The 13990-nt window shown below is 41.2% G+C and overlaps 1 protein-coding gene across 1 annotated transcript in view; it reads left to right on the forward strand.

Annotated features, from left to right (window-relative positions):
- The first annotated feature begins 6086 nt into the window (after positions 1 to 6086).
- Positions 6087 to 13990, forward strand: part of OTOG (otogelin) — a 193737-nt gene continuing 185833 nt past the window's right edge. The window contains exons 1-2 of the mRNA XM_029583100.1: positions 6087 to 6153; positions 6544 to 6601. Coding sequence (XP_029438960.1) covers positions 6087 to 6153; positions 6544 to 6601 — 125 coding nt within the window. The remainder of the gene's footprint in view (positions 6154 to 6543; positions 6602 to 13990) is intronic.

Below are 13990 nucleotides of genomic sequence, written 5' to 3' on the forward strand. Positions count from 1 at the left end.
AGGTCACAGGACCCCAAAATGGTCAGAATTACAGGACTGGTTACATTTAAATTAAAAACTTTCACAATTTGCAGGTCCCAAGCTATATATGCACCCAAAATGCTTATAGAGTAGTGAACATTCATGTAACTTACCCCATCAGCATTACTCTGCAATGCTTTCATGTATTCTAACAATATCCTAATTCAATAAAACATTAAAACATGGAAAACATCTGGATGTGGCTGTGCCTGGCTTCATTTCCTGCTCTGTTATCAGCTGCTGTCTGTTGAGCTCCTGGGAACGTTGCAGGGCTTGTGGTACTTAAGTCAAACCAGCGTGCAGCAGAGACCTGTTTTACAAGCAGGCGAGGAAGGACTCCCAGTGGGACCCACATTCACTCCCTGCAAATTTTCATGTCAATCAAAAGCCAACTGTTCTCAAGGGGAGTGCATTTTAAAACTGCTGCCAATGCCCATTGATAGCCACAGTGCCCACCTTTCCTGCTCTGTGAATAGTTTATTTCTGCTAAATCTCTCCCCCCCCCCCCCCCCCTCCCAGTTTGGGTTGGTTATACAGTGTGCTTTATGGGGAGCAGCTTCTGCCTTCTTCCTTGGCTCACAACATACATGTTTGCAGTATGGTAAACTAAAATGCAACAGATAAGAAGGGAAGTCATCAGCACTTAGTCCAAAGTGTGACACCTCCCCATCACCAGAATACATTTTTTGTGGCCATTTTATACTTCTGTCAAAGCTTGAAAACAACAGAACTTGCTTTACAGGACCAAGTGACAGCATGCCTCAGGCCATACTGTGTATTTATTTAACAAAAAACCAGTGTCTGCTTTTACTTGCTTCATTCAGAGCTAAAATCAGTTTATTCGAAAGCTGTGACATGTGCCAAACTAATAACAATCTGTAAATACTCCTCATTTTAGATTTGTTTAGAGGCAATGTAATAAGCCCAGGGAATTAGGGATTTGATGTACCAGTGTAGACTCTGCTGGCTAGAGGGGTTTAAACAGGATGCGCTATCAGGAGTGGGTCTCCCTTTGGACCAGTGAAGGCTTCACTGGGTGTGTCCCAGCCCCTGATACCCGGAAGATGGGAATTATACTGCTTCTCCAGCTCTCCATAACCAGCATGGCTCTTCCAGGAGGGTTCCAGCCTGCTGCTCCTGATGCCCTCAATAATGCCATTTCATGGTAATAAAATAAAATATGTTCTTATGTGGCTTGCCTGAAAAATTGCAAGCTGTGCTATTTTCATGAAAGTCAGCTACAAACTTTCCCCGCTGCTCCCAGGGCAGTATATTAAAAGGTCTGAGTGACTTGAAGCCCTCCTTCCCTGGTATTTTGCCAGGGAATATACCACATGATTTCCTAAGCTACGATACCAAGTACCGCAGCTTAGTAAACCCTGCAGTATTTACCTCCTCTGGGGGAAAAATACTGCAGCACAGTAAATAGACCTGGTAAATTGTAAGCTCTCTGGAGATAGGGGAATACCTACGGTACTGTATCTGAATGTAACTTGCTTGAAATGGTGTGAGCAAAATATAAGTAAATAAATACATTTACATCTGGCCAGTTACCAGGCTCAGACCAGTTACACAGACCTAGAAGAAAAACAAAGGTCCTTCACTATGTTAAGATAGGGAACCCATCAACAAAACCTTCAAGGATCTTGCAATAAAAAAAATTGCTTTAAAATATGTTCTTATCATCTTATCTTAGCAGTAGACACCTTAGTGCCACAGGTGAAACTGTAAACCTATCACTATTCTTAATGTATATTTTAAATGCACTTGACCATGTCCCTGGCTGCAGGTCGATGAATGCGCGCACATTGTGCCCGCGCGCCTGTCTAAAAGTTACCACCTTAAAGTGCACTTTCACATGAATAACCTATGGACAATTCAATGGCATATCTTGTAGCAATTTTCAAAAGCCCACTTATATGGCTAAAGTGCATTTGCATGTGTAAAACCCAGTTTTGAGTGAGTAAATGCTTTTGAAAATCAGGCACGAAATGTAGCCAAGTATATCACATGATCTGTAATGATGCAGAAAGTGCATATATTTGAGCTTGAAATCACATATGAGAATATTGGCACACCTTGTGCTTGGCAGCCATGAAGAGGTGTTCTCCTGGAATGCATGGAGCCCTACAGGAATTAGGCATTTTACATTAATTGTGAAGCTGATATTGTATAGAAGAAATTAAGCTGCACATATTTGAACTTATCATCACTCGGGCTCATTTTATTTTGCAGCGCTCAATAGAAATCCTGATAGGATCGTCCTAGATATTTCTTATTATCAATAGAAATGAAACTCTTGCCATGAGAAATGTAATACACAGGGGAAAATTTACAAAGCGGGAAAGGCCTTTTTAATGACTTACTGTTAACAGACTCCCTAAAGCAGTCAAAAGAGAGACCTTTTCATAAAGCCTGCTCGGAAAGTTTCTCACCTGGCAGCCTCCAAAGCTCCTGTTATAAGATATTCTATCTCTGAGAGTGAGAAAACAGGAGATCTACAGGACAACCACAGAGGGATCTTTGAAGTGATATTCCAGAATATACTAAAGATTCTGTAAAGGATGCCCACATGTTCATTTCATAATGGAGATGCAATACATATATTTCTTTTCAAGATTTATAACAAAGTGAACAAAGCAGGGTACAAAATAGCACTAAAACAGTTGTGTATGGTAAATATGATATTAAAACATCAAACAAAAAACAATAACTACCTCAATAAACAAATGTAAGACAATAATATCCTCCTAAACGCCTAAAACAATAAATATATTGTTTTATGTTGTATTTTGTAGGATATGGGCATGATTTACTAAGCTATTTTCTCATAAGAAAATAATGCGCCAAGTCATGTCAAACTTGTTGGCACCTATGACTCTTAGGTAGAAGAATGGTAGGAGATACAAAGAGTGCTGTTTCCTTTCTGATTATGTAAAGCAGTGCTTCTTAACCCAGGCCTTGAGAGATATCTAACCAGTTAGGTTTTCAGGATCTCCACAATGAGCATGCATGGCCTCCATGCATGGTATGTAAATCTATCTCATGCATATTCATTGTGGAGATCCTGAAAAGCTGACCGGCTGGGTGTGCCGAGAGGACTGGGTTGAGAAGCACTTGTAAAGACACCCAGTGCTTGCAAATAGTAATGAAATCAGTGCCAGTCTGCCTGGGTGGTTTGGTAATTAGGATACGTGTGCACCATACAGTAAGAAAACAAGAAGAAAATAGCTTCATGCTCTAATGGGCAAAATCCAGCAAATCAGTTTTCTTGCACAGTTTTGAAATTGCGGCTCTTTTGCCCAAGGCTTTGCTTTCCTGCAACTTCAGGAAGAGGAAAAAAGTTTCACAGAAAAGAAAAACAAAAAACATGCCAAGCAAAATGTTCTGCAAAACGTGCAGTGGAATTTTTGCACAATCCTTCAATGTAACCCCTTAGGATGCAAGTCCCAGAGTGGTTTTTTTTTCACAAAAAAAAAAATAAATTGTTGCTTGTACAATTATTTTCCTTCTAAATGATCTTCTTTTCCTGAAGTTGCAGAGCATTAAACTCTTGAAAGAAAGTTGCACTTTGTTTCTGTACTTCAAATTTGAGCAAACTGACCTCCAGCCTTTTTTTTTTGCACAGTTTTTGACCAGAGCGTCAATTTGGCTTTAAATCTTTGTTTTCCTGAGGTTGGACTACAGCAGGGGGACTGAGAGGGAAGGGAGAGGCACAAGACGGGAAGTCAGGACAGGTGGAATCTGAAGAGAGAGGTGGAGGATGGAATAGGAGGGAGAGGTCAAGAAAGAACATGAGAAAAAAGTAAATGAAACATGGGCCTGGTCAAAAAGGAAGGACAGACAATAGAGAGAGGGAAAAACAGAGAGTACAGGACAAGCAGGGAGATCAGGATGGGAAAAAAGAGGGAAATGTGACAAATAAAAACGCAGTCCACCATTTCCCAAATTCATTCATTCACTCAGGTAGGGGGGTTTGACTTGAGATCCGACAGGGAAATCAGGTTATTCCCAGTATCTAAGACTTTCTTAGAATCATTCAACAGCATGTCGCCAAAATAATGTAATCCCAATTTCTTTTATTTTAGCTGACATCTTTTTTGAGATTAAACATTTTAGCAGCTTCGGCAGCAACATTATTACATTTGTGGCTCGGTATAAAAAAACCAAAACAAAACCTGCTCCATAATTCGCTGTTGATGTTTCATCAAAGATTTACTGGAGATCTTAATTATTTTTAATTTTTCTTCCCCCTCCTTCCAGAGCTTCACCTAATCCTCATCCCTCCTGGCTGAGATTTCCTTTCCTTGTCTGATGTTGTTGTGTGTCTAGAAAAGAAAAGTTGGGCTGGCTATTACAATCTTGTGTCTCAGAGCCAAAGACCCTGTCATTCTGTGAATGATCCACCCACAAAATTGGAGCAGAAAAAGAAAATTGCTCCTCTACCCTTACTTTTCTGACACCAGAATCTCCTTTATCCATTTTGAATTTCTTTCTGTTTCAAAGAATTGTTCATAGACATTTATCTAGATCCTTTTATAACTCATGATTTAGATTGTGTAATCTTTCTTCCCTTAAATTAGCTTTAGTAATATCATATTGCCTAGATTTCCTCCCATATTTTGTCCATCCAAAACTGATTGAAATGTCTACACAATATTTTATATCCATTACAACACTTGCACTTATATCCTCCAATTCAAGGGGCAATTTTCAAAGCCATCAGGGTGGGTAAATGTCGATTTATGTGCACCTGCTGGCTATCTCAAAATTGCTCTCCCTCAATAGTACTACTGCTACTACTTCTTATTTTTAAAGCACTATCATATATATATATATATATATATAGCATGTACAGATACAAATAAGAGACAGTTCCTGCTTCATGGAGCTTACAGTCTAGTCAAGACAAATATATATGACAAATAAGTGTATTTAATCTCTCTTAAAGTGCACGCAGTTTCCACAATGTGTTTACTTTTTGCCATATTTGGGGTAGGTGTTCTCAGGGGCGTGTTTTGGGCAGGATTGGAAAAATAGCCATGTTCTCCGCGAAAAAAATCTACCTGCACAAACAAGCAGGTGCAGACGTTCATGAGTTCTTTGTGCCTGCACCAGTTTCAAAAGGAAAGTCCAGATGTGCCTTCCCTTCACATTTTAGTACAAAGTCCAGGAGAAAAAGTATTCACAGACTTTGCAGTAAAGCGGAGAGTATGAAAATTGCCACCAATATGGATCATGGTGCCTTCCAGACAATTAACTAATGAACTCAAAGGAAATTGCTGGCACACATTTAAATAGCAAAGAAACCCAAAGTAATGTATTTTTACCAGTGACAACTTTTTCTCCTAAAACACACTCAAATAAAAAAGGGGACCACTTATATTTAGTTTATATTTAACAAGATCCTAATCCAAACACAAAAAAGCAAGAAAATGCAAACTGACAGATAACTGAGGTTAACCATCCTAATCTCCTTTTTTGGGGTCACCCACTAAAATATTTTAGGCAGCGAGTCACCAAAGTATGATAAAACAAAATGCCTGATGCTCCTCCCCACTCAGTTTTTTTTTTTTGTTCTTTTTGTCAATATTAAATTGATTAGTTTGCCATTTCAAAGAGAGCCAGGAATTTGAGAAAGCAAAGAATTATTTATATGGCAAGAACGCCTTGGAATGGGAATTAGAAAAGTGGGTACCAGAAAGCTACATTAGACTCAGCCAAGTAACCCCCATCAGAACCTGCTGTAGAAATTATGGTAATGGGCTGTGACGTCAGGCTGCGCACAGGCCTCCACGTTCCAGGAGTGAGTGGGGGGGGGGGAAAGGATGCACTAGGAGTCGTGGCCATCGTGCACACAACAAACGGAGACCGAACTTCACCCTGCACTGCTCCCGGCTCAGCACTCACCGCTGTCCCAGTCTCATCCGGCTCCTGAACGTAGAGCAGCTCTCCCTCCGCGATGTGTGCCCGGCATCGATAAGGACCGCTCCTTTCCTCCCCTTTTCCACCCTCTCCGTAAGGGCAAGGCTGCAAGGACAAGCTGGAGCCTGCAGTCAGCAAGGATGGAGCCTCATTTACACAACAAAGTCCCGGTTTCTCTTTTCCTCTTCTGTCTCTGGATGCTGCCAGGTGAGTTTGCCTGCGTCCGGGGAGAGCGCCGGCTTGCACAGCTCTTTTGCCTACGATTTTAAAGTCTTTCAGACCTTCCCATTATTACCGTTTTCCTTTCCAAATGCAGAGCTCTGCGTGTTTGACTATGTTTTAGCTTTTTGTGCATGCATGGAAGAAATCATTCGAGGCTACTTTAAAAATTCACTTTGGAAATATAACTTGATGCCTCCAATAATGCAAGGCTGTCATCAACCAAAGTTTAAGCAAAAAAAAAAAAAAGGACGTGAAACATGTTTACCTGTCCGTGGGTCTGCAGGAGAACTGGAATTTCTAATCCGAGTCGAAAGAGCCCATAGCAAATGGAGCTTTCATTAACAGTAATTAATAGCTTGCTCATTCTTTTTACAGCTTCACCTTCGTGGAGTGCAGGAAACACCTCCTCTCCCAGTGGGGAACCTATGTCTAGGTAAGACTTTGGAATTCCCTTTTAAATAGTAGCCAGTTTCATGAAGCATCCTGTGGACAGATCTATGCCACTATCCACTGTATGAATAGTTAAGTCCCCAATAAAAGTGTCCAAAGAAAATGAAAGGCAATTTCTATTAAGTACACCACATAGATAACCTTTATAATATGAACCAAAGCAACTGCAAATTGACCAGTCATAATAGGCATTACTGGTTCGAAAACCTTCTTTTCCCTGTAGATAATGATCGGTCAACTCCATGAGCAAGATAAACAATTTTTTGTTTCATATTTTACAATGCAAATAAATGACTTAAACTTGCAATTTGTGCCAGGGAATGCCATCTGGAAACCACTGATCACCTGCCACTCCACTGAGCCTCCGTCCTGTCTCTATACCGTATTCATGTTTCCTCCTGATTTTAATTTTAATGGCCATTGGCGTTGTCTTCTGCGGGGTGGAAACATTACCCAGGAAGGGTTTTACTAAAGATGTGCTGCCCCGGGCAGCCAAAGGTTGCCGGGATCTGGTATTTTCAGCTTAGTCGGCGCACCTCGACCTGTGCTTAGTTTTTCGATTTTTGCTTTTAAACGAGCGAAACAATCGAAGCATTGTGTCTGGGTAAAAAGGTTAAGCTCTGGAGAAAGTTGCTCAGTAAACGAAACAGAGCAAAGCTAAAGATGAAAAAAAATAAAATAAAATAAAATTGCAGGCTGAGGCGGTTTATTATGAAATATGGATAGGGGGACAGGGCAGCTTTCTTACTCTTAGGCACATTCCTTTGTTTGCAGCGTAGAATGTGTTATGCATGAGCAATAAAGGTACAGATTACCTTCACGGAACAAACCGAGCCTTGTTCTTTTCTTCCTAGTAACAGCAGTGCAATACCTCAGAAAGAAGATACCACTTCCCAAGGAAATCAGGTAGAGACACCGAAACGCTCATTTCAGACACATTCTGTTTTAATTTCGGGGGACTGAAGTCCCTCTTTTCCAGATTTCACCTTTTGTTCTGCACCTGTGGGAAAATCTTCAGAAAACAGTATCCTAAGTTGTTTACTTTCCTGGTCCAGCGATTTCCGCCTGCTCCTTTGGGCGTCGAACTCGATCAGAACCAGGGTTGGAATCTTGCACCAGGATTTTTTTTCCCCTCCTATTTCCCGATCCCATCTTACTTAGTTCAGCCAATACAATGACAGTTATCAGCTGTGGGGGCCATGCACCAGGGCTCCTCCTGGAACCCTGCAGACATAGGCCCGAAATCTGGTCCACCAGGTGTCGCCATTGCGTAATGGCTGGCTCCCCTTCTCTGCCCCAGGCCCTGTGGGAGCCTCCTCTGCCTCATCCCCATCAGAACGGGAACAGTAGACCTGGACTACAAATGGAGCCATTGCACTGGTCCCAGGTATTCTAAGTTTAAATGTTATTTCCCTCTACCAGCTGCAAAATAATAAGGTCTTATACATTAGGACTTTTTTTCTGGTTCTGCTGTTCTACCATTCTGGTCACTATTTGTATTAGGTGAAGGTTAAAATACCGAGAAAGGAGACTTTTTATATTTGTTTTTCTATCCTTGCATAAATGTTTTCCTCATGTCTGTACTGATAAGTCAGATAGTTATCAGTTGCAAATTTGATCAGTGGTAGAGAACATAGGGCCTGGTGGCAGTTCATATATTCCAAGTACAGTGTGCTCTCCAGTGCAACTGTCTCTAACGTTTACACTGGTGTAATTCTATTTCTCTCAACTTTCAGTTTATTTTAATCATAATAGATTACTTGATTGCTATTTTAATGGAAATAATGAGTGAAAAAATGTTAAGTCCTTAATTGTGCTTGTATTTCTTTTCAAGGTATGTCAGTGCATATGAATGTAACACGGTGCAGCTTTACAAAGCAGTGATAAGATAGCTGTACAGCTTGCGAGAATATGGTTTTATTATGCAAATATTATGCAATATTGAATATTTCAAAACTAGCTATCTTTGAACAATTATATAAATTTGAAGTTGATGCTTTAATTTTATGGTGCTGGAACAAGAAAATTATTTTTAAAAGCTAAATTCATATTCCATATTTTCAATTGTAATTGATGGTATCAGTATTTGAACCATTTTTTTTACAACAATAATATTAAAATTATAATGCAGAGCAAAAGGTAAAACTGAGTAATAATAACAAAATGAATTCCATATAAGGCTTGCATCATTGAGCTTCTACTATATATCCTATTACAAATTAACTTGGTAATGTCATATTTATTTATTTAGCTCATATCTTTTCCTTGGTAGCTCAAGATAGGTTACATTTAGGTACTGTAGACAATTCTCTGTCCCCAGAGGACTTACAATCTCAGTTTGCACTTGAGGCAATGGAGGATGAAGTGATTTGCTCATGATTACAAGGAGCATCAGTGGGGTTTGAACCCTGAGTTACTAGCTCACTGCTCTAACCATTAGACTATTCCTCCAAGCCAAGTTTCCCTTGCACATTGAATGCATTAGATAAAATCCTAAATTAAACACTAAGAGGTAAATTTTAAGAGCCGTGCGTGTGGTTGCCATTGCATGCCAAAGGACGCAGCCATTTTATAACACACAAGCGTATATGCGCACATGTTACAAAATAATATGGACACTCATAACTGTGCACCCCAGTTTATATGGACCCGCACATGTGTGCAGAAATGCTGCCTGGACTGCGTAAATGGGGAAATTTCAATAGATACGTGCGCCGATGCTGGAGCCCATTTTCCCAGTTTGTTCCCAGTTCGCCCAGTTAACCAATCGGCCTTCCTACCTTCCCCTGTTAGTTTGCCTACTTTTGATCCTGTTAGCTCCAACTTCGCTAACTAGCCTCTGTTTTTTATTTTATCACTTACACGCCGTCCATACTAGAAGTAAAGTTACATGGTAGGGGCCCCTGGCACGCCCTTGTACATGTAAATACTTACACGCTAGATTCATGCTACAGACCCAGCCTGCCCATGCCCCACCTAGACTAAGCCCACATCCTGCTCCTTTTTTGGCAAAAATAATTTTGGGTGCATAATGGGAGATATGCACATTGCTGCGGGCTTTTTAAAACTCGTGCGTTGCGCACAGGTCCAAGACACATGCATATCTCCTGGTTTGGCATGCGCAAGGCTTTTAAAATTGACCAGGAAGGGTAAAAAAACCCAAAACATTTGCAGCCCTTGAATCAACTTTGGTTCAAATATGGAAATATTCAAAACATCAGGGATTTAAAAAATGCATTTGTCTTGTATGCAAAAGAAAATCAATGTGGCTACCTAAAGCAATGCGAAGCTTACTGTTTTGAATTTATGGTGGCCACGTACACCTGTGTTTCTCATGCTTAAATGAAAAGTATTTGGTTAAAATGGTGCTCTTTTGGCTCCTGAGAAAAGCATGCAGAACAGAATGAGTCTGTGTTTGGAATGTGACGGTGAGGAGCTGTGTCCGATGCTTATATGAATACAACACAGTGTACATGTGAAAAGACAACACATCAGAACGGTCAGAAACTCTATCAAAGCTTTCTTTAAAATATAAAACTTTGGGGAGAAGGGCTGTGATATATTTTATTGGACCAACAAATACACATTGTATGCAAATATGCTACAGGTGAGCTTTTGGTGCCTCCTAGATCCCTTTGTCAGATATCTCTATAGACAGAAGAAATGGTTGCCTGTTCTGCATATTGTCGTCTTTTCTTTTGTTTTCGGTCATTCCAATTTCTGTGCAAACGATCGAAAGTTGAATTGCACTACAGTTGTGGTACATCAGATGCATAGTGTCTCATTCTGCCAGTCATTTATTCATTTTAATGGTTATAAAGAAGCAAGTCATTCAGCAGGTTAGAATTCTAGGAGCTGGAGCGGCAGTAACTGCCTTTTGCTTTCAGCGTGAGGTTCTGGTGGTACGAACTGAACTCAGTGTAGTGCAAATATCGTCAGAATGTAAAGAAAGCTCAACGGAACAGCTCTGTAGCAAGCTGATGGCTGACCTGTAATATTAAGCATTTGCGCGTCCCCTTTGAAGCTAAATGGCATGAAAGGAACGGCCACGTCCATCTGTTATGTGTCTGATTTTCCTAATCAGCAAACACTCTATTAAACAGAGCTAGGGGACCACTTGTGTGGCTGGGTGCTTCCAAATGGAGCAGAAAACCGAACATTTGTTTATGTTCTTTCTCCCTCTACTCTAGTGGATTCTGTTGCTTCTGTGCAGTGTTAGAGCAAGGAAATTAGGACTATTATACATAAATCAGAAACTGAATGGATGGAGATGGGAGTAGAAAAATCTAGAGAAATAAAACATGACCAAGCTTGTGGCAGGGCTCTGTCACTGCATTTATTTATTTAAAAGTATTTATTCCCCACACCCTCCAAGGTTTGGGGTGGGTTACAAATAAAAACATACATAATTTTGTTTGATACATGAAACTAAAACAAAAAGTTTGACAAAATAAATAATAAAGTAAAACAAATAAAATCCTGCTTAAACCTCTTTAGATACATTCTGGAATAAATAAAGAACAAATTGTGAATAGTCAAGTGTGTATTGCTTACACTAAACCAGTCTCTAAACTGTAAGGGGTCACCAGAAAGGTCCCTTACTAGTGACTTCAGTGTCTCCCAAGGACCCTGGGAGACGAGGTTATAGAGTGGATGCACCTGATACTCCCCTGTAGGAGGTGTCTTTCTGAAGTGAAACTCATGAGCCCACTTGACTCTGGGTTCTTCAAGGGAGAGGAGTGCCCTGCTTGTCTCCGGTCCCGAGGAGGGGTCCCAGGACATAGGGATCAGAGAGATTTTGCCTTGGGTTCCAAGAGTGGATTCCTGAGGTAGCCCAGTGAAGAGGTCTCAGGGAAGATAAGAGTTCAATACTCTTATCTGTCTGAGTGAGAAGCCTTCATTGTCTAGGAGAAAGAGGATTTTCTTTGTGGTGAGTCAGAGGGAAGAATGCCGTGCAGGGAGAAGGTCTCACAGAGCTGCAACCCCAAGAGAAGCACCAGCATAGGAGATCCTGCAGTACCAGCAGGAGTTCTGATTTCTTAATAAGGAAGGCGTCTGTATCCCTTGAGAAGGTATCGTTGGGTAATTACCCAGGGAGGGTGCCTACTGCCAAGTGGTGCAGACTTAGTTGACTGTGACTCTGATTTTTCTTCTGGAACTTTATTTTTTTCTGTTTTGATGGGCGCTAGTCAATAGTGACCCATTTGTGATTTCATTCCTGCAATCACATTTTCAAAAAAAAGGATTCCTTTTGAACAGCTGCCACTTAAGCTGCTCGTGTTTTTGTGCTGCACTATTACGGAAGACCTCCAAGAGACTTTGAAATATTTTTTCCTTTCCCCCTGTCGGGAAAAGAATCCGGAAGCATGGATCGGCAGGTGGCCCCAGCACAGTGAGCCCCTGATTCCAGAAAGTCATCAAGACAGGGGCTACAACATGATCTCCTTGGGCATTACCCAAAGACTGGTTCCAGATATTTAAACTTGTTGGCATACCTGTAAGAGAAAGACAAAGGAGAAGACAACAGAGAATTTGAAAATCTGATACCACTGAGGCAAGATCTTCTTTTTCAGCTGACCAACTCGTACAAGCCTGTTTTTCCAGATTCCAGAATAGTGGAAATCTTGGGTGATTCTTGGAAACAGGATATAACAGAGTAAAGTCTGTGCCTGTGATTAAAAGTCAGTTTCAGTTCTTTCACATTTGTTCATTGTTAGGAAGGAAGGAAGGAGTGTACAAAATAGAGATTATGCATAAAAAATGATTTTGGTTTTTTCATTTTATTTTTTATTTCGTTCGAAGTTTCACTGAAATAAGCAGCAAAGTGAAAACAAAAAAGTAGAAAAAAGGATGGACCGGATTTTTTTCTCCCTCTGCCGCCAAAAACCACTGAAATAAAAAAAATTAACCCTCCCCCTGGGCCTTACCTTATCCCTCCTGCCCGCCCGGAGCTCGATCTTACCCCCTTTGTTGGATTGCAAGCATAAGAAGCAGTCGAAATGTGGCAGGAGTGATCCCCAGTTACTCCTGGCCTGCCAGGACCCATTTTTTTTAAAATGGTGGCGGCTGGCCCTGCGGCAGGTGCTTCCGTGTTTGCTTTTTATAGCAAATTGTCGTTGATGGCGCAGTGTGTATCTGATGCCCGTGCCGTTCTCCGATTCAGCTTGTTTGCAAGGAAATAAAGGTTAAGAAATAAAAATAAAATGTGATACCCTTTTATTGGCCTAACAATACATTTCTTGACTTATCTTTCAGGCGCTATTACTCCCTTCTTCAGGTCAGAATAAAATCAGCAAAAGATGATGTTACTAGAAAATATAAATGAATCAGAAAAGGCATTTCAATGACAGGATGAAGGGGAAGAGAGGTTGGGGAAGCTGATGAGTGGTCAGAATGCAACAGGCGGTATAATTTTTCCCTTTGAAAATGTAGCTGCTGGTTTGCAGCTACGGGAACTGTGCAAAACCTGCCCCTCCTTGGTGTCCTCTCGTTTATAGTCAAAGCTTATTTAGAATGTCTGTGGGGAAATTTGGTGGAGATCCTGCTGCCAGGGCCACAGAGCTAGTTCACAAGTTTGCATGTCAGCGTTGAAAAGGATTCTTCATCGTGATTAACCTCAGACTTCTGATAAGAATCAAAGAGAAGAGGCAGATGAAGATGACTGTGAGGATGGTTTTAAGCACAGGCATGGGGATGCTTACAATTAGAATTTTGCCTCATATTTTAATAAATAAAGCTCATTTATTTAATTAAATGCTTCACTACTTTTTTTTTTATATAATGGAATATATAGTCCCCGGGTGTGGCTTATGAGGACCAGTGAGGTTAGGGCTTGTGGGTATCTGAGGGCCCCCTTACTTTTTTCCTTACAATTTAGGCACTGCAGCCATAATGTTCCTGTCACCCCTCCCTGTATTCCCAAATGCCTGCCAAAACACAGCACAGAAGACACAGGTCTAGTTGTAGTTTTGAACTGTTGAAGAAAATTAGCCCTTTTTGTGTCTCCAAACTATGAAAACGTGAACATACCCCTCACCCCCCCATTCCATGCTGGGCCATCTCTGGTCTTGCCATAGAACCAAACAAGCCATTGCACTCTCCTGATTGGGGCAGCTGAACCCAACTGCACCAAGTGGCCTTCGGGTCACCTGGCAATATGCCTGCAGCCAGCCGGGTGCCTAGTGATGGCACACCCCAGCCACTGCTCCCGCTTCTGCCCATCTGGGGAAAAGTCCTCCCCCATAGCAACAACCCCCATGGCGAGGGAGTTCATGTTTAACGCTGCTCCCTAAAACATCCTTTGCTTAAGTTCCTCCCGCCCTCCAGTTTGTGACATGACTCATGTGGGAGGTATCTTTACTGAAGAGCAGGA

Source organism: Rhinatrema bivittatum, chromosome 17 (assembly GCF_901001135.1).
Source record: "Rhinatrema bivittatum chromosome 17, aRhiBiv1.1, whole genome shotgun sequence".
Taxonomy (NCBI): Eukaryota; Metazoa; Chordata; class Amphibia; order Gymnophiona; family Rhinatrematidae; genus Rhinatrema; species Rhinatrema bivittatum.